Source organism: Pseudopipra pipra, chromosome 9 (assembly GCF_036250125.1).
Source record: "Pseudopipra pipra isolate bDixPip1 chromosome 9, bDixPip1.hap1, whole genome shotgun sequence".
Taxonomy (NCBI): Eukaryota; Metazoa; Chordata; class Aves; order Passeriformes; family Pipridae; genus Pseudopipra; species Pseudopipra pipra.
The window spans coordinates 19,828,691-19,848,245 of record NC_087557.1 but is presented as its reverse complement, the minus strand read 5'-3'; the positions used below and the strand labels follow the sequence as shown (position 1 = coordinate 19,848,245).

At 40.4% G+C, this 19,555-nt stretch overlaps 1 protein-coding gene across 7 annotated transcripts in view; it reads left to right on the top strand.

Annotated features, from left to right (window-relative positions):
* PATJ (PATJ crumbs cell polarity complex component) overlaps nucleotides 1-19,555 on the top strand; it is a 145,277-nt gene that overhangs the window by 70,099 nt on the left and 55,623 nt on the right. For all 7 annotated transcript variants that reach the window (XM_064665023.1, XM_064665021.1, XM_064665017.1 and 4 more), the window contains one exon: nucleotides 16,949-17,145. In XM_064665023.1, coding sequence (XP_064521093.1) covers nucleotides 16,949-17,145 — 197 coding nt within the window. The remainder of the gene's footprint in view (nucleotides 1-16,948; nucleotides 17,146-19,555) is intronic.

Here is a 19,555-nt window from a genome sequence, read left to right as displayed (position 1 = left end):
AGCAAACCCTATGCCACGAACACATATCAGTGTGGGGAAACTGCACAATTTGCAGCACTGGGAAGTAACGGATTTAATGAAGCCATTTGACTAAGAGAAATTAATTTTTAACCCCTGCAGCTTGCATGAAAAGGATGCTTAGATAAATAACATTATTAACTGCTCCTTTGCTATGCAGTGGGTCATTAAGCAGGAAGGTACCTGCAGTTCCCAGGGATATAAACACACGTTGGAGGTGACTCGTGTTTGGGGATGGAGATGTCATTCGGATGCTGGCAGAGTGAGCCAGAGCACAAACAGCAGCTGAGAGCATCCGTGGGTCAGATGTGGGAAACCAGGGATCTGCTACTCCCTGCATACTTCCATAGGCAGCTCCCATCCGCTGGCAGATGTAACTGTGAGCTCGTGGGCAGCCTGAAATTAATATAATTGATGGCATCTCATAATAGAAACAGACAGACGGTTTGCCCTTAAGGAGAGAAAAATCTCAGGAAAATAGGCCCAAGGTCGTCAGAAGAAAGACAAGCCCTGAGTCTGTGTGTGATGAGGATTTGAGCTGCTTACAGCATTGAATGTTTGTCAGGAATGCAGATATCCTGAAGCACATGCTGGTACAGCAATGGTACAAGGGGGTTTCCCAGGTAAGGATTCGCATCTATCTCTATATTGTGTTTGTTCCCAATAAGTAATTTTTAAGTATTTTTAGTGATAATTTAGAACTAGTGAAGTGCTGGAGAAAGAAAATAACAGTAGAGATATTTATTTTTTTTCCCCTCGGTTTGAAGTGTGGACATATAGCATGATTGGAATATTGAATGCATTTAATGTCTTTAAAATATTTTACCTTGTGTTTGCTTTTAAATCATTGTTTCTGTGTATGTTAGTGCTGAACATTCTTATATACAAAACTGACGTGAGCACGAAGTGCTTAAAGTATAAGGATTCCCAGCATTAAATTTCCTGCTATATAGAATAATCTACCCTTCCATAACTGTTATTGTAATGCAGAGACAGATGGCTGAATTTTCTTCACTTTGCTTGTTAAGAATGTGTTAGGTAAATGTTTTTAGACTAAAATAAAAAGCTGCTGGGAATCTAAACTGAATATTCAGCATTTTCATGGTACAAGGAGGCAAAACAAGAATAAAGCAATGTGATAGTAAACAAATGAGCTATTTGCAATGAAAGATAATCTAATCTTTAAATATTGCCTTAGATTGCATTTGTTCTTAGGTATGATCTTTTCTTCCAGCACAAGCCAGGTATCCAGAGAATAGCACAGAAATGCTCGGCATGAGATACACTGATTTGATGTTATAAGGTTATTACATTATTATTGTCTGAGGCACAGTGCAGGTGACTGATGTTGTTTGGGATCTTTGATCTTACTCAGGTGTTGCAGATAAGTAATTTCATGTAACTTGCAGAGAGAAGATAATGCCTGTGGTATAAATCTGTATACACAGGTACAGACTTGCTAAGAGAGGATAATACAAGTAGATCTTTATATTGAAGTACACTTAATATCATTGCAATGACTTGCAACTAAAAATATGTTAAAAGGATGTAAATATTGAAATAAATGAAACACCATCTCGTAAAAGGTGATTTAGTGTTTATATTCCTGACTAATAATCTGATTTTCAGATAGGAAGATATCTTTCGTCATTACCATCATAAATGATGTTGCTCCACTGCACAGAGAAAAAGAATTGAAAACTCTACAGTGCCTCATGTCTTGCCCAGACTAGCACAGCATTGCTTCTAGTTAGCATACAGAGCAGATTATTTGCATAATAGCTCTGTTCCAAAGTGGTCTGCTTGGTTTAAGCAGAAGCTGATCCCAGTATGTAGTGGAAGTAAGGCTCTACAGAAGGGAAATATAAAAATGTTAAATGACAATAATTTTATTCTTTACAGATATTACCTAGTTTTCCACAGTATTGCAGCAGTTGAGGCAGCTGTCCAGAATCACTTCTCGAACTGTTTGAGGAAGTTGAAGTTATCTTTTGCTGCTCAGTCTGAAGACTTGATCCTCCCTTATTCACTGTAGTGGCTTAGGGGCCGGTCATCAATTTTAGCAGGTGTGTAATTGCTCTTTATCATGATAGGTGGCTTTTAAAGAGCAATTCAGAGTATTTATCTGTAGGTGCTGCCTGCAGTACACTGTGACAGGCTAGTAAAAATTCACTTTATGCCTTGTAGTGGCCACGTGTGTATTGAAAACTACTTGAAAGCTAATGACAATAGGAAGGAAATTTATATACAGCTATGTGTATATATTTATGTGTAAAAATAGCTGTCTGCATCAGATGAACATCTCTATTTTATCAGCAAATTCAAAGTACTATTGCCACATTGACATAAGTAGAGATGTGACAAGTGGCTGAAGGGCAAGTGGTTCTTTCTGCTACCCCAGAAGTAATAATGAGCCTTTTATAATCACTATAATGACATGCATGTCTGTTTACTTCATCAGTGCTTGGAGATTGTGGCTTGTGCTTCCCTGTCTCTGCTTCTCCAAAAAGTTATTAGAGGAAATGTTGCAGTACTGAGGTTGCCCAGAGAGGTCATGGACTCCTCATCCCTAGAAGTGTTCAAGGCCAGGTTGGACAGAGCTTGGAGTGACCTGGTTTAGTGGAAGGGGTTTGGAATGAGATGAGCTTTAAAGTCCTGTTCAATCCAAATCATTCTGGAATCCCAGATCGAGGAGCAGAGTTGATGTTGGCATCATATTCTGAAGTTGTTTTGAGAACATAAGGGAGAAGGGGAACAAAATGGAGTAATGGGGTTTGTGAATTAGAACATACAACAGGGGAACAGGACAGTTGAGGGGACTGTTTGGGGTCGTGGTCTGCGGGAAGGACAAGGCTTAAGTGTGGGGGAGGGCCCCACTCTTCCTCATGTCTTAGTGCAGACAGGCTAGCACTGAGCCAGGAGCCACTGCCATCCAACAGCAGCAGCTGAGCAAGCCAAATTTGGGAGTTCTGCTCAGGTGATGAGTGTGCTACTACCAGGGGACAGAGCTACAGGTGAATTATGTAAATTGCTCTAAGTCAGAAGTGGTAAACCTTGTTGTCATACCATTTTGTGATTGTTCCATAGATACCAAGTGCTTTTAGCAGTTGAGATTTTTGGTTTGGGTTTTTTTTTTTTCTCAATACTTCAGGTAGTTTCAGAGGGGTTTTCGTATCTCTTAACTGAAAACCAAGTGCATTAGCTATTACAGGTTTATAAAATATTGATTTTTTTTCTGCCATTTCAGAATTGTAGGTTTAAGTAGCATTTTTTAACCTGTAAATGTTAAACTTTCTAGTATCTTGTAGTATCAGTACCTCTACAGAGGTACAGACTTCCCACTCTGGTCCTGGGAATATTATGAGATATTTTACATAAGTTCCCATACCTGTAATGTGCTGTTATTTAAGAGGTGAACCACATCCCTAAATTGGGAGGAATTTGGATGGAAGTGCCAGAGGGTATGAAGACAAAAGGAATTTGCTTGTATGTGCACATACAGTTATGGCTTTTAATAAAATGCTTGTGAGAGCAGAGAGGTATTGCACCTTCCAAATGGTTTTTAAAGATATTATGCTACTGAGTTTCCATCCCTCCAGGTGCTCTGAGAATAAACAGCAAACAACAGCATTTGCTGTAGCTTGAAACAACACCAAAGTGTATCCTGTACTACTGCAGTGTGAAATGGTCCTTAAATTTGTCTGGCTGAGTTGTGACTGTTCTGTAGCATAGTCACTGGGGCCACTCAGCCAGAGCAGAACAGGTGATGCCCATGGAAGCAGGAGGGATGAGATTCCCCCAGTGCTGGACCCTCCTGCCCCCTGTGCGAGGCTTACCTGCAACTTGGACCTTCAAATCTAGACTTTTTTCTGCACTGAATTGTAAACCTTGATGCCAATTGTGTTCTGAACCAGAAACTACTTTTTTTTTTCAAGTGTTTGGCAAAAAAATCTGTTTTAAACCCATAAGGTTTGGCTGTAATTTCCTCCATTTTGTCACCTGTTATCGTTCTAAGGGATATAACAGGTTATTTAAGGATTAATACAGTATCACTTTGTTGTGCATCATTAATGGATTTAAATAGACAATGCTGTAATTTAACAGCAAGAGTTTGGTTCAGGATTGGCTTGTTAGAACTATAGATGATGTGATTTCTAAAATATGGTTTGTATAGAAGATGTGATTCTTTAAATACTGTTTTTCAAGGGCAGAAAGCCATCAAGTGACCAGCCTGCCGGTGTGGTATGTAGTGAAGTATTGCTGAAGGGCTGGGAGAAGAGTGGAAGGGGGAAAAATGAGATGAGACAGGGATGTGATGGATGAGTGAGCAAGCAGAGCTGTATGCGAGGATGAGCACGGGCAGCTAATGAGCAAGGGCCAAGAAAGAGGTGGAAAGGGATTTTGTGAGGAATAGGGAGTTCAGTGAAGCCTTTCGGGGGCAGAATGCTGTGGTCATTCTTTCGTGTGTGCAGGAGGCATATTGTGATGATGTAAAGGGCAGGACTGGCACAGTGACATGTGTCAGGGACAGTGCTTGGAAGGGCAGAGTGAGCAGCACCAGCAGCAGCTGCTGGTGGATGACTCCTGGCATCGGAGCAATCCAATGGGATAACCCTTCCGGCATCCCTGGATGGGGCTGTATAGCAGCCAGTTGGTACATCTGCTCCAGCCCCTCCTGCCTGTCCCTTGACAGCCATGTGTTGGCAGACCTCCTCCTCTGCCTTTTTGGCTGATTTCTGGGCTCGGAAGAGCCGTTTTGAGGGAGGACAGAGGTACCGGTTGGGTACCTCCACTCACGGCTTGAGTGCAGAGTTGTGAAGATTTTAATGAGTAGTTCTGTGAGTGCTGCAGCTAATGAAGTTGGATTCCTACAGATTTGTGTCTCCCATTTGCCTGACTTGGGTGTTGAGGAAGGTGTGAGCTCCGATTTAAGCTTTTCCTGTGGCTGGAGCGGTTCTGGGGCCTTTCTCTCATGTGAATTCTTTGACGCTTTAATAAAGTGTGATCTCACACTGAGGCCTTTCCCCCAGTCAGGGCATTTATCAGGTTTCTCTCCTGCCTATTTTCATGAACCTTTTATAGTTCCTTTGAGACCGCTGGTCCACCGTCAGATTTGCAATTGGCCAACACGCTCAAAGGTTTGGGGGCAGCAGCTTGGGTTGCACAGGGGATGGTTGCATATGCTTTGTTCCTATAGAAAAACAGAATAAAATTATTTACCATATTAGAACTAAACTTAATATAAATTAAGAGATTAAAATGTAATTAATAAACACCGGAGCATAACCCCAGGACTGCAGTAGGGAAGACCTGGCATCTCTTCTGGTTGGTTGCCATCTGTTGAGTGTCTTGCTTGACCATCTGTCGTAAGAGACACAGAGCATCTTGAGCCTTCTGGAGCACCACACCACAGTTTCCAGAGGTTAGATGGCCATGTAAATTTAAAAATAAAATAGAATTAAAAGGAGGATCCATGGAGTTCCAACTTACCCAAAAGACAATGTTTGTTCCTGAAGAGTAAGTAATGGATGCATCTGAATCATCCCGTTTGAAGGCTGAATTCCGTAAGAGAAAAAAAAAAGTCTATTGAATATCTACTCAGAAGAATTACAGTAAAAATTGCCATACCCCACTCTTATTTTTCCCTCAAGCCTTTGTTTTTTAACTTTCTCTTAGTTGATTTGCTCCTCCAGTCAGAGTGGAAAAAGTGAGTCTATTTAATATAGTGAAGTTTATCCATTTAGCTCTTCCTCTTGGGTAAATCCTTGGAGATGGATTTCTTTTGCCGGAAGGAAAAAGAGAGTGCTTGACATATTGCAAGTCTGTGTTCACATACATCATCAATTTCCTGATTATAATTGAGTTCATTTAAAAAAATGCTCAAAGCTTAATCCATTAATATCTTTATTTCATTAACTACATTAAAGAGAAGCTATTTGTTGCCTAATAACATATTTTGGTACCAAAAAAAAAAGTCTGTTCAAATACTCTGTTCACTTGTTTATGATATAATTTTTCTTCTGCAGAGAAATTAATGCCTTGCTTAGCACCTCTTATTTGAAGCAAAGGTGTCTGACCCTGGTACATTTATTTTCTGAATCTTCTTTGTGGAAGAAAAAACAGGTCTGCCAGGCTCTGTCCTTTGCAGAGATTAAAAATAATCGAAATAGAACTTCTAATACAAAATATTGTTTTATTTAATCAAATCTGTCAAGTGTTATGATGTCATAAGTGCAGCACAAACCTGATTAACTCCTTCAATAGACTCTCAAGGCAGTTGATTAAATAAGATGTGTGGCTTATTTAGGCTGGTTTATGATTTCAGTGATAAAAAGCAGGAGATTTTGTGTGGGACGGAATTGTTATCCAATCATCTGTCCAGGTTCCCCCACCTCACCTGATGGAAAAGGAAAATGGCAGCTGGCTGTGTAAATGCAAGAATTGCTGTCTGATATTTTCTGTGCTAGGAAAAAAGTCTGTGTTTTTATTAGCACTGCATAGGAGAATTTAAAATTCTTCCTAAAACTCTTGCTTTCTCATTTTAAGAAGAGACATTTAATTCTTTATTTGGTTGCCCCTCTCTTTTGCAATAACAGCATTAATCAAACAGTGTATTTTCAGCCTGGAAATTTGTATTTTAGTTGTTTAGCTACATGTGAAGTGTTCACTTTGTCATCCTCTCAAATATTCTGCTGGAAACAGCTCCACCATGGAGGAGAAATGGTTTTCTGGGGTTTTGGTGACCTGCAGGAGTTTGGCACCAGACCTTGTCCTTCAGCTCCACTTCTCATGGGACTTCTCATGGGCTAAACCTTAATCATGGGAGAGCCAAATTAGGTATCAGAAACCTCGTTTCGAGATATAGGAGTAGGTTTCTGTCTTATTAGCTGTAGATCTCTCTTGGACTTGAAGCCAACAGTTGCCCATGGTGGCTGTATCATTAACTGGTGCCTGCTCTACATTTAATAGTGTGATTAACACATTAGACACCATAAATGGAATATATGCATCATAGCTGAAGATATAGAAAAATATAGCAGAATAGTTATTATTAGGTTTTTATTAACAGGAGTCTTTAAAGTGTAATTATAGGTGTATATTTGTTTTGTTCTGAGGCACAGAAATCTGCAGTAGTGCCAGGTGCTGTCATCTTTCATTCTTATTTTACCAGGTGCCAGTCGTTTTTCACTCTCATTTTTCATTTCACCTCAGCCATCAAAGGCAAACCATGACTTCGGGGAACTCAGGTTTATTCTTAAACAAACAAAGCCTGATGACTCAAGTACAATTTGATAGCTCCAAATTCAAAAGTCATCAGATAGTGTGTGTTTGAGGAGCTGTAATCAGTTTAATGGAAGACAAACCAGGTATAAACCTAACAAAATGTTGATAGCTGTCTAAATTTATAAAAAATGAGGAGATAAACAGTATTAAAGACCTTATGAGGCTGGTCAGGTCTCTTCTATAAGTAAACCCACTGTCACCTTATGCCCTTTAAAATCTGGATATGCATCTTTTTTAGTATTAAGCTGCTTTTAAATTTAAATTAGATATGCAGTTCATTGAAATCAAATACTTTCTGCTTTTAACATGCATTTTAAGTTTTAGAAGGCAATCTACATAAAGTTCTGAGCATACTCTAACATATTAGCATAATTTTCCTGAATAGTTTTTTCATTTAAAGCATGTGTGTACCCAGAGAATTGAGAGAAATCTGGACCTAGCTGACTGTAGTAAAAACCCAGCTTTTGACTTTTTCCTCGGCAGCCTGAAACAAAGCCCTATTCTCTCTACAACTCATTCAGAGGGAATGAAAATAGCTTATCAAACTTGAACAACTTGTTAGGAGCTGAAAAAGGATATTTTTCTTTGCTGGTCTATGAATAAAACTCAGAGTGTGAAGTTGAGAGTTGTCAGTTGGAAAATTCTGGAAGTGTTTGTGGCCATGGTGTGATAGCAGAACCTCCTCTGAGGTCACTGCACAGCGTTCATCGTTAATGAGGTGTGCGTGAAGGCCCAAAGACAGACAAAAGGAAACCCTTGACAAAGTGGAAATTAGACCCTTTAAAAATAGGTTTGATCACCACAGAACCTCCATTACCTACCCTGAGAAAAACAATGCTTCTGTTAAATATTCCAGTTTTAAAAGAAAACATTTCAATAAAAACATTTTTCTTGTATTAATCATAATTGGCATGTTTGTATGCAATATTTTTATTACAAAGCTGTTGCTTGTGTTTTAATTACAATCTCATTTGTATCCAAATACAAACAGTGTATGTTGTTAGGGAAAATATATAGTATAGAAGGAAAATTGTTCACAATATCTGACAGGTGACAGATGTATTGTAAATGTTATATTTTCTTAAATACTATATCTATATCTTCTATATCTACTTATAATACTTATATCCCCGTGCTTGGCCTAAAGAAGGAACATGCAAAGTAAGTACAATATTTAGTGGCAAATAAATGTATTTTTGTAGTAACCAACTAGTTACAATCAATCCTTAGCAAAATAACTAAAACCTAAAAATATTAAAGAGGATTAAAATTTATAATTAAGATCACCATTGGGTTAAATCACACCTGAAGTAGCTGATCATGATCAGTGTTTCATGGGACTTCTCCCTGTTAAGACTTGCACTGTATTTGCCAGCATAACTCTGGGCATTTTCCTGGGCTCTACAGTCCCAGATGACATCCAACTGGTGGCAGTTCTCCTGGAGACCTTCCTTTAAGAATTTTCTGTTGACCTTTGCCTTCATCTATACAGGTTGTGTTTGCTGGTCAGAAAGTCTTTATTATTAAATCCAGAAGTCTTCCCATTTTCTCTAGTCCACCTCTACACGGAGGAGGTTCAGGCTCATTGCAGGTCCTTAAATTAATTGAGTTGAATGAATCACTAAGCAAGAAATGTCTCATCACCTTCTGAGAGGTGTTGTCTTTGCTGCCTCTTACAGTTACTTATCACTGGGCCCCTAAAAGTCTTCATTAGGTTACAAACTCTCAGTTTCTGACAGTAGTCTGACACAGTTCTCTTTAATTAGACTCTGTGCAGAAAGATTCCAAGATAGTGGCTGTGCCAATTTCTTTGTGGGAACATCGTTATTTAAAGATGAAACACTCAGATCAAGTTGCGCCATATTACTGTCAGGGGAGGAAGAATCTAAATGTTCACACTATTCATTTTTTTGTGTTGAGACCAAGCAGAAAAGCAATGGATTTGAATTCCCCATATTCATACGCTCTTGCTCTTCCATAGAATGAACAAACGGCTTTCAAATCCAAATGTAGGGAATGGATTATGGATCCCAGCAGAGCAATGTGATCAGAAGCAAACCAGAAAACCTGGTCCTACCAGGAGTTGGACTTTGATGATCCTTGTGAGTCCATTTCAGCTCTGGGTATTCTATGTTTCTGTGACTCTACTGGAAAGAGTAGGTTAGAAAAGAAATTTCTGTCCCAATTGTGAGATATTTTCCAAAACTGCCTTGTAAAAGGAGTTGTTAAAAAATCATCTGTCACAGCATCTGGGAATGTGACGTGCATGTCTGTCGTGCATCCTTACGGATCCCTGATGCTTGGTGGGCGTGTTGATGCCAGGTGATAGCTGAAATTTCCTTGGGACTTTGCAGATGGAAAGCAGTATTTTCTAACGTTCTTACACTGTTCACACATCCAAGCTTCCCGGAGAGCTGTGTTAGGCAAACCTCAGCAGAATAGGAGCAAGACTGTTCTCTGGGGAGGTGCAGCTGTGATAGCTGAGCCTTATCTCCAGGCTGCTCCATGCCATCACCACCACACAGGCTGGGAAGCTCTGGAGACTGCAGTGTGTTGGCCTTAGATGACTTAAACTGCATGGTACCACAAATATACTGCAATAATTTACAGTAGAGTATTTTTATGGGATTTTTCTCTTAAAAATGGGGTCTGCGGCAGCTTTTGAGCCTACTCCACGTTTTAAGGTTGTAATTGCTTCAAAATCCCTTCAGTTGAGCCTTTTGTGGGCCCAGGCATAATCATGATGTGATACATTTTTACACATAACTATTTGTATACTCATAGAGGATTTTATCAAAAGAAAAAATGTCTGTTGCTATTTGATTGTATTTAATCAACTAGTGGCAGTCTGATGCTCCAGCAGTGTGTCTCCTATCTAGAGGAAACAACCAGTTTGCCAGTCCTTTCCTCTAAAGCCTGTAAGACTGTGGGATCATCAGCTGGAGCTGAGCTCAGCTACACTGAGTGACTGATTGCGAGATCACAGTACCCAGAGGAGGTCACTTCTGAGGAAACCCAAGTGCTTCCATGGGGGTTAATGCATCATTTGAAAGGCAAATGAGTGGAAGTATTGTGTGAGGGGAGGGCAGATTCCCTTATAATCAGGAATTATTAGCATCAGGATGCTCTACTTACCCCACCTTCACTAAATCTCCTTTTAAAAGATCTGAGATAAACATTGGTATGAATAGACTTGTCGTAGCCTTCTCATCTAATTAAAAAAAATACAGTATCTGTTCCTTGGAGGACTTAAATGTGTAATAAAACTGCAGCTTTAGAATGAAGCCTGCATAAGGAAATATGGGCCTAAATATGGAAAAAAATGGTTGACAAAAAGTCCATTAGTTCAAAATGTTGGTGTGAGGTGTTGCAAGCTTTGGAGATACTCCCTGATTTTATGGACTGCGGTTACCTTGGTTTTCAGCCATTTTTCTCTCTGCTGTTGTCTTTTGGTGTATGATAGTTCCTTGATTATAGGAAGAAATAATTAATGATAACTGTTTCTAAATGCCACCTGCTCACGGGAACAAACTGAAATGGCACTTGAAGTGGATTGTGGAAATTCTCATTATTCCCATCTTCCTAGATTAGTTCACAAGCACCACCAGAAATTTTTACCTTCCACTATAGAAAGTGATGTGAGGAACAAGTGGGATTTAAGGAGAGCGTTGGAGGAGAAGGAAAGTTGTCTTGTGTGAGCTGAGAAGCTGCTGCAAGTGTTTGCGTGGCATGAGAGGAGCAAAATGGAATGGGAGCCTGAGCTGGAGGGAGCAGTGAGGAGAGAGAACACTCAGAGATACCAAATAATACGCAAAAGAAGAAGAAAAGAGGGAGTCTTCAAGTTAGGGTAAGGATATTGTCTCAGGAGAGTTTAATGTACACTTGTTTTTCCACTTCAGATTAGGTGAGTTGTGTTTGTGGGGGTGTGTAAACCCACACCTCAGCTGTTCATCTGGAGAAGGTTTTTCTGTGTGGCACCTGGTGCCTGCTCTTTCTCTCATGGAATTAAAAGTAATGTTAAGAGTATTTTGAGTGACAGTATTTTGGGGAGGAAGGGTCCATGGAACTCTGTTTTTAAAAGGGAACATTAATTGAAGTATGCCAAATGATATACTGGGGTTTATTTTCCTCTGCAAATCTTCTCTTCAGTTTTGGTAAATGAATGGCATACTCAAAGCAAAGTATTGCCAAAGAAATGGTGTAGCTGTCAAAGGGAGGTTGTAGAGGGTGCTGTGTTTCTGGATCAGGTGGGGAATCCATAGCTGCCCCATCCCACTGCAGGGATGCTCCCTGCCCCCAGGTTTGGAGATAATAGCACTTACAAAGATATGGCAGACTCTGTCCTCTCCTCTCAACAACTGAGGGAGGGGGACTGGGTAGAACATGATCTCTGGCTCTTCCATTTAGATTTGCCAGTTTTTAATACAGCTGCCTTATTTTTCTCATGCTTGCTGGTCACCAAGAGAAGAATTGGAGTGATTTAGTGGAATTTAAAAAAGCATTACAGAAATTGTCTCTATTTTTCAATTTAAAGCTTTGAAAAGAGACGAGTGCATCGTTTTTGAGATAAGGTTTGAAGAACTGTCTGCCTCCTTGGAGCTGAACATAGGGCTAGTGGGAAGATTAAAACAATAAGCTTATTATATTATTAGTAGTGGGAGAATTCTAAACCCCATTTGTTCAATTATGGTCCCTTCAATATGCTTATTTAGGTTCTTGTAAATTGTAATCAGTAAATTAGACGTGCTGCCCTCACAGCTCCAGGGTTAGCTTTCAAGGGACTTCCTACATTATTTTTTTTTAATGTTTATAGTGAAATCAGGAAGGGAATTAGTTGTTTGATATGCAAGGTTGGCTCTGTGTAGTGGATGCTGCCTGCATTCTGATGTCTATCATTACTAAGTGAAGAACAGTGGTTGTGATGCTGCAGCACTGCTGTCTGAGCAGGGAAATCTCGGAAAAGGCCAGGACTGTAACCATGTTATGTGCTATGTAATAAAAAATGGGAGCTAAACGCATTAGAATGAACACAGGCTGAAAAATGAGATCATTGTAAAGTCTCCAAAAGCCAGCATATGTTGCTAATAGTTATCTGACGTGACACAAGAGGGATGTAAAATCCTCAGTATCACCTTCTATATACAAATACCAGTTCTGTCTCTCTCTGTGGTGTTTTTTCCCCTTTCTTTTCTCTGTATTTTGCCTTGACAGTTTTAATATTGAGCACTTGATACTAAACCAAATCACCTAGCTGAGTCATGCAGAGATTTTTCAATCCTCCTTTTACCTTTCTAGATGGACTCTCATTTGCATCACACAGAGACACCATTTTCCAAAGCAACACCTCTTCCCTTTCAGCTCATTTAACTGGATATTTCAGCAGGTTTGGGAAACAGGCTTCTCAGCCCTTTGCAAGTGCTTTATATCTCTCTGTAATTTAAAGAGCCTTTTGCCTTCCTGAGAAGTGGTGTCTGTTTTTGCTGTGCAGATAAATTGTGTGTTTGTTGCAATACTAGATCATGCAAACTCCAATATCCTGACCATATTGTCCCCATTTATTTCTTTTATCTCTCTGTTTAATATAATAGGAATAGTGGCTGAGGCAGGGAAACATATGCAGCAGCATAATAGTATATTGTTTGAGAGCAGTTGTCTTCCATTTCCAGGGTTTCTCTTTGAAATGTAATTGTCTGCTAATATAACTGGGAGATATTATTGCAGGAGAGATCACTAAAGTGTTTACTTGTGCTTTTAGTTCATGTTACAGCTGTGTAATATTTTTAAAAGAACCTGGATGCAATATTAGCAGTTAAATATCCTTGGTGAGATATGTTTGTAGAAGTTGTGATAGGCATATTGTCACCGAATGTGGTGCCAAAACAGGAATCGCTGTGTCCCATGTGTAATGCAGCAACAACAGAATTACAATTGCCTTGTGTAAAGTATCTGGTAATGAAGGCAGATAATGGAATTCTTTGCAAAAGCAGATGCTAACTGGCTCCCCAACGCTAGGCAGGCAACTGAAAAGTGATACCAGCTGGAGGGGAGAAAAAACAGCTGAAAAAGGCATTAGAAAGAAGATGCCTTAGATGCACGTTTGCTTAAGCAGTAAATACTTGTTTAAAATAATCTTATGAGATTCTTATTAAGAGGCAGACTGAGACTACCATGACAGTGTTGTAGGAAGTCAGCTGGATGCCCAAAGGGTATTTGTATGCAGATTGGATGACTGAAGCAACACCGCTGGGAATAGCAGAGTTATCATTTATGGAGCGAGGCTGGTGAGGACAGCCCTTCCAAGGGTTTAATTGCAGGAGGTGGGATTGGGAAGAGCCAGAACCTTCTGTTGGTCAGGGAGGAGGCAGCATGTGCTGAGGGAGGCTTGATTTAAAAAGCCGGGGTGTCTCTGCTAGTCCCTACGTGCAGAAGCATGTCCACACAAACGCGTCTCTTCTCCAGCAGCACTGGAAAGCAGTGCCCTCCTGCCAGGCTGGAAATGGTGCTCAGCATGAAGCATCTTCGTGGTTTCTCCGTGATCTCCCACTATTTTATCATTTAGTCACCTCAGCTGTTTCTAATAGTTGCTTTGGAAATGAATGTGATAATTTAGAATGAAGGGCTTAGTCTACACAGTCTTAAGCTCTGCCAGGGGAGGTTTAGGTTAGATATTCTTTACAGGGAGGGTAATCAGGCATGGGAATGGGCTGCCCAGGGAAGTGGTGGATTCTCCATCTCTGGAGGTTTTTAAGATGAGACTGGATGTGGCACTTAGTGCCATGGTCTAGTAACCATGGTGGTGTTGGATCAAGGGTTGGACTTGATGATCTCAGAGGTCTTTTCCAACCCGGCTGATTCTGTGATTCTATGATTCCTTCCATGTGAGTAAGATTTTTTTCAAACAAATAAGGCAACAGGGAAGACCCTAAAAAAAACCAAGCCATAACAATCCAATCTCTTAATAAATAGAAGCAATTTGATAACCCCTGGAGTTGATCTCTCTTTTTTGCCCAGATAAATTTTTCTTTACCCAATGATTTGTTCCCACAGTGGGGGATTATGGCACAGCTGGAGCGCTGAGCTGGGAATCAGCTCAACAGCTTTCCAGTCCTGGCACAATGCAGGCAGGCCAGAAACTTCGGTGGAACTCTGTCTCATCCCAGGCAATTGCCCTAACTACTAATTTTTGGAGGACTTAAACTTACTTTTAGTTTCAGCCCAGCTCAGAACAGGAATCGATGTGTGCTTCTGAACTGCTAACATTTTTCCCATGTGAGAAAACTCATTTTGAGGAGGAAACACTGCGGAATTACAGACTTACTGGCAGCCTCAGAGGCACTATGTCTGCAGACAGAGGCTGGAGCAATGTGTGTTTGCAATGTCACAGGGCTGCTCCTGCTGGGGAATTTCAAGCAGTTTTACTGACAAGCAAGAAATGAGTTTTGAAGCAGGCTCTGAAGGTGTGCAGCTTCATCTGTACTGCATTTAAGTGTGTGCGTTCCTTGCTTCTTCAGCTCTTTTCTGTGCATCTGACTGTAAGTTGTTAAAAATATGCTTTAGACATGTTCCTTGCTCCTGGCAAGTGAAAGTGAGATGTGTTCCCCGTGTACAACAAGCAGTGAAAGGAATTGTGGCAGCGCAATGATCAGTCAACAGCATCCCTCCAGCACTGAGTCTTTCCTTTGTCCGCAAAAATGCAATCAATAAGAAAACCCTTTTCTACCCATTACCTGTTCTGGGATATACTGCAGCTGTAACGAGTTATTTGTCTAATTGTGGTGGGCAGCAAATGTCTTGATGCTCTTCGGGTCTGGACTTGCTTCATGGGCAAAGTAAATTAAACCTTGGTGATGTGAATAAACCATGAATAAATATGCCTGTATCTCCTGTTGTTCAGAAGCACGATTTTCAAGACCTTTCCTCTTGCTGGTTTTTTTCAGGACATATCCTGCATACAAAAAACAGCTTCCAAATTCATGTAGCAAATCACACCTCTAATTATATTTTGACCCCATTACTTAAGAAATATATTAAAGAATTCTGCAGCTACATGGATTACCATTTAATGCAGTTATATGAATTTTTTGGCATATAATTGATAGTAAAAAATGAGTTATCCATTTTTTTAAGATATTCTGATTTTGTAAGAGACCTCTGGAGAGCTTTAACAGCTTTGTAGGGATAACATCTCATCCTTAATGTACACACCCCAGCTTTTAGTCTCAGGCACCAGGGATTTTGAATGTGGCAGAAAATGCTAGCCTATAAATACAACGATGGGAGAGCTGGTTCTTGTGTGTGTTGCTCTGAGTGCAGGTAATGCTCTTGGATGCACCTGGGGTTGAAGATGGGAGGCTGCTGCCTTTGTCCCAATGGTCTCTGCCAAGGCACAAGGGGCTGCTGCAGCTGGAATAATTACTCAGGAAGGACCATTGGAGAGAAGAGCTGCTGGGAATGACCCAAGTTTGGCTAAATCACCCTGACAGCACAGGGGATGTGGAAGGAACGTTTCTACTTCATCATCTTTCTTCTCAGCAGTTTTTATTCACTTTTAGTTGCCTCCCTCTCACCTTCCCCAGCTCTTTTCCCTCTTTCTTGTTGTCATGGGAACACTCACTACAGTAGTTAAATCGTACTATTAAAATATGCTTCCCCAGGAGGATGGTAGTAGCTAATATTGATCTAGCTCCTGCTGCTGACTCAGGGATATGGTTGAACATAGAATATCCCTTATTTCTCCTTTTAATGCATAATGCAGCGGTTTCTATCACCTTGGGCTCTGTACTAAAGGTGACATCCAGTCACGGCGATATCCTTTGACTTGCTTTTTTAGATGTGTGGCCTGTCTGAAGCATTGGATGTTTTAAACTGGCTTTAAAATCTGTAAAGGAAAAGCAGGCAGAAAAAAAAATCACCCTCACCAGCAGCAGTGATAGATGTTGGTGAAAAGACATTCAGATTAAACTGTCAGCATCCACAGCCACGCAGTGTGCTCCAAATAACTTTGTAAATACATTGAGCTCTTGTCACAGGGATGGTTGAAATGTAGATGAAAGACAAATAACCACCTTAATATCAAGTGAAGCTGCATTTAAAAGCATAATCACTCATCTACATTGTCACTGACATCTGCTCTGCGTAATCGCCCGTGCAGCAGCACCTCGTGTTAAGCAGAGCATGGTGAGCAGAGTCCTGAGTCACTAGAAAGAAGCAGAAGGTTTTACCTTGAGATATGAGTCTGCAGTAATGTTGGAACCATTAAGTGCTTCAGTTTCCCGCAGTGGTTAATTAACCAGCTCGAACTTTATGAGAGTTTCCTGAATTTGATGGGTTTGTGCAGTAAAGGTACCTCTGGAATTTCCTTGTTTATGCTCCTTACAGAAAATTTTTGGTTTAGAAGCAGGCTGTTGTACAAATAATTAAAATAGTGTGGGTTTAATGTGAATAATATTTGCAGCTGATGCTGCATTTTGCTGTATGAATGATACACACACAGCAAACAGTATTTTAGAGTCTGTGCTGAAAAGACCTTTGTTAAAAACACTGTTTGCTGAGAAGTCATAAATTTCTAGCATATTTGTATGTGTTCTTGAACATCTGTGTATAAGTTATTTCGTGTTCTAACTCATTTTATGTTTGACCTTCCTAGAAAAAATCAGGCAAAGATATGCAGATCTCCCAGGAGAGTTGCACATTATTGAGCTTGAGAAAGACAAAAATGGGCTGGGACTCAGCCTCGCTGGCAACAAGGACCGCTCCCGGATGAGCATCTTTGTAGTTGGGATCAATCCAGATGGACCCGCGGGACGAGATGGAAGGATGCACATTGGTGATGAGCTCCTAGAAGTAAGTGTTTCCTTTAGCTCTTAAGCAAAGCTCATGAGGAGAGAGGGAGAGGCATATGTGGAGCCATCATTTGAACCTTAAATAAAGCCTGCAAGTGGAATTAGGTGGCTGAGGGAAGGAGCTGTGCTGATTTATGCCAACTGAGAACTTGGCCTTTGGCAGGTAAATGTGTTTTCAGTGAAACAAAAATCATTGGCCTGTGAAAACTAATGTCTTGTCAGCGAAGTCTGTGCTCTCAGCATGTTCACAAGCTCTGCGTTGGGAGGGACTGTTGAAAGGCAGGAAGGGGACAGTAAATCCATCCTTGAAGTGCATATGTGGTTTTACAGGGAAATTCACACCTTACATTAAAAAAAAAACAAAACCCCTCAAAGTTACCATATGTGTTTTTACAGATGACAGGGATATTCCCTATCCTGAAAATAAATTTCATGCTATAATCTGTTTAAAATACTTATTTTCTTTAGTTGTGTCTGGCACAAGTTCACCCACGAGGCAAGAGAGCTCATTAGCAACTGGAGTATTTTGTCTTCACTTTTCCTCCAATCTCCTTCCTTCACCTTCAGACTGAAAGCACAGCTTTCCTTCACTTCATCTGATTTTTTGGCTGTTGCAAAATGACACTTTGCTGCAGTACCTGCAGTGATTCCCCGCATCATGATTGCTTCAGTGGTTTCAAAAAAATCATCCATCCCTGGGGATCTTACCCTGAGAGAGAAGCTCTCACTGAAGAGCAGGGATATGCTGACCTGCTGTACTCTGTGGGTGGTGATGCTTTGATCTTTCAGCAGCTCTCTGTGCAATCAGAAAACCACCTATTTTTTCACTTTTCTTGACTTGAGAAAGAGCAGTTTGACTGCCTGGGGATACCTTGGGAGTACTCAGAATTGGCTAAGCATTTGTTGTTGTCTAACAGTTCTGCAATTAGGGGGTTTCAATACACACAGTACAAGAAAGATGTTTTGCTATAAAAACACCCCCATCTGAAATTTGTTGTTTTCATTTTAAGTGTGAGAAATGGTGTGAAGGTCTATACCATAATGGAGTAGGATAGGAAAATTACTTGCTCCTTCAAATTTATATTTTTCTATCCCTGACACTGAATTTTAAAGGTATAAAAAAAAAAGGCAAATTGTTGAGTTTTGGATGCATACCAGATGAAAGAACTCACAGTTCTGATTTCCTCTGTGCATTTCATTGGTAGTTCCTGGTAGAAGAGAAGATCTAATGTTAAGTAGTGCCAGCAGTACTTGAAAGATGCACCATCTGTGATTAATCACATATCCCTCAAGGCTTGGGATTTGCATGGATGAACCATGTTATAAGGAGCATTTTCCAAATTGGTGGTGCTGTTCTAATTCCTCTCCCCGTTAAGCTGGAGATAAAAAGATTGATTTTTTTTTCCACTGGAAGAAAAGTGAGGTTCTCCATCTCAAAAATGCCAAACTTCAAATAAAAAGTTCGAAGAGACTTTAGTAACTGCCTCTCTTGTTTACCTTTGCAATCAAATTAAAGGTGTGTCGCTGGTGGGCAGGAGAACAATTCCTGAGGTCATCTGGTCCAACTCCCTTGTTCAAGCAGGGCCACATCAAACCAGTTGCCCAAGACTGTATCCAGATGGCTTTTGAATATTCATGCTGCTTCCATGCCAGGGATGCAGAGGTCAATGTGGTCAACTGACTTTACTTGCAGTGTCTTTTACAACGACGTATGTTAGAAGAGCATGAATTGCAAACTCGGGTGCTCAGAAGTGAGGAAATGACAGAACTCATGTTTGGTTCTCATCTATCTGCATGTTTTAGGTATATTTGCATCTGCATCTGTGATTAAACATCAGTTTTCAATACTGGAACGTATCAACAAGAGAAGGGATTCACATCTTGGGAAGCCTCTGGCTTCTCTGCACTGTCCTTGGGTGCCCCAGCAAATCCTGTTGGTTAGTCTTGCTCCATTACTACTATGTGCAGACTACTCCCTGTGGGTTTTGATGGAGTTAAGGTTAATGGGATGGAGTTAGAGATGGATAGATATTACCTGTTCATTTTTCTTTTGAACTGGAGTTTGATTGGATTCAATTGAAGGATGTGCCTCAGCACCTTATTCATAAAATCTTTTGTCAGTGAATTAATGGAATATCATCTCACTTTTAGCTTCTGCAAACAACAGTAGTCTTCTGGGGGCACGATCGTGGCTTGTTTTCACAGCCTGTACATTGAGGGAAATGCAGATCACATAAAAAAGTTGTATGTAATCATTATTTTTTAATCATTTTTGTATTCAGTGATGTATTTTGGATGGGTATGCGGCTGAAGAAAACAGATTTTTGAGAGAGAAAGTCCTTTCATCCTGCTGTCATACGTGGAAGAAAACTACTTGGGTCGGGATTTGGTCTCTGTGCAGAAGAATGTGT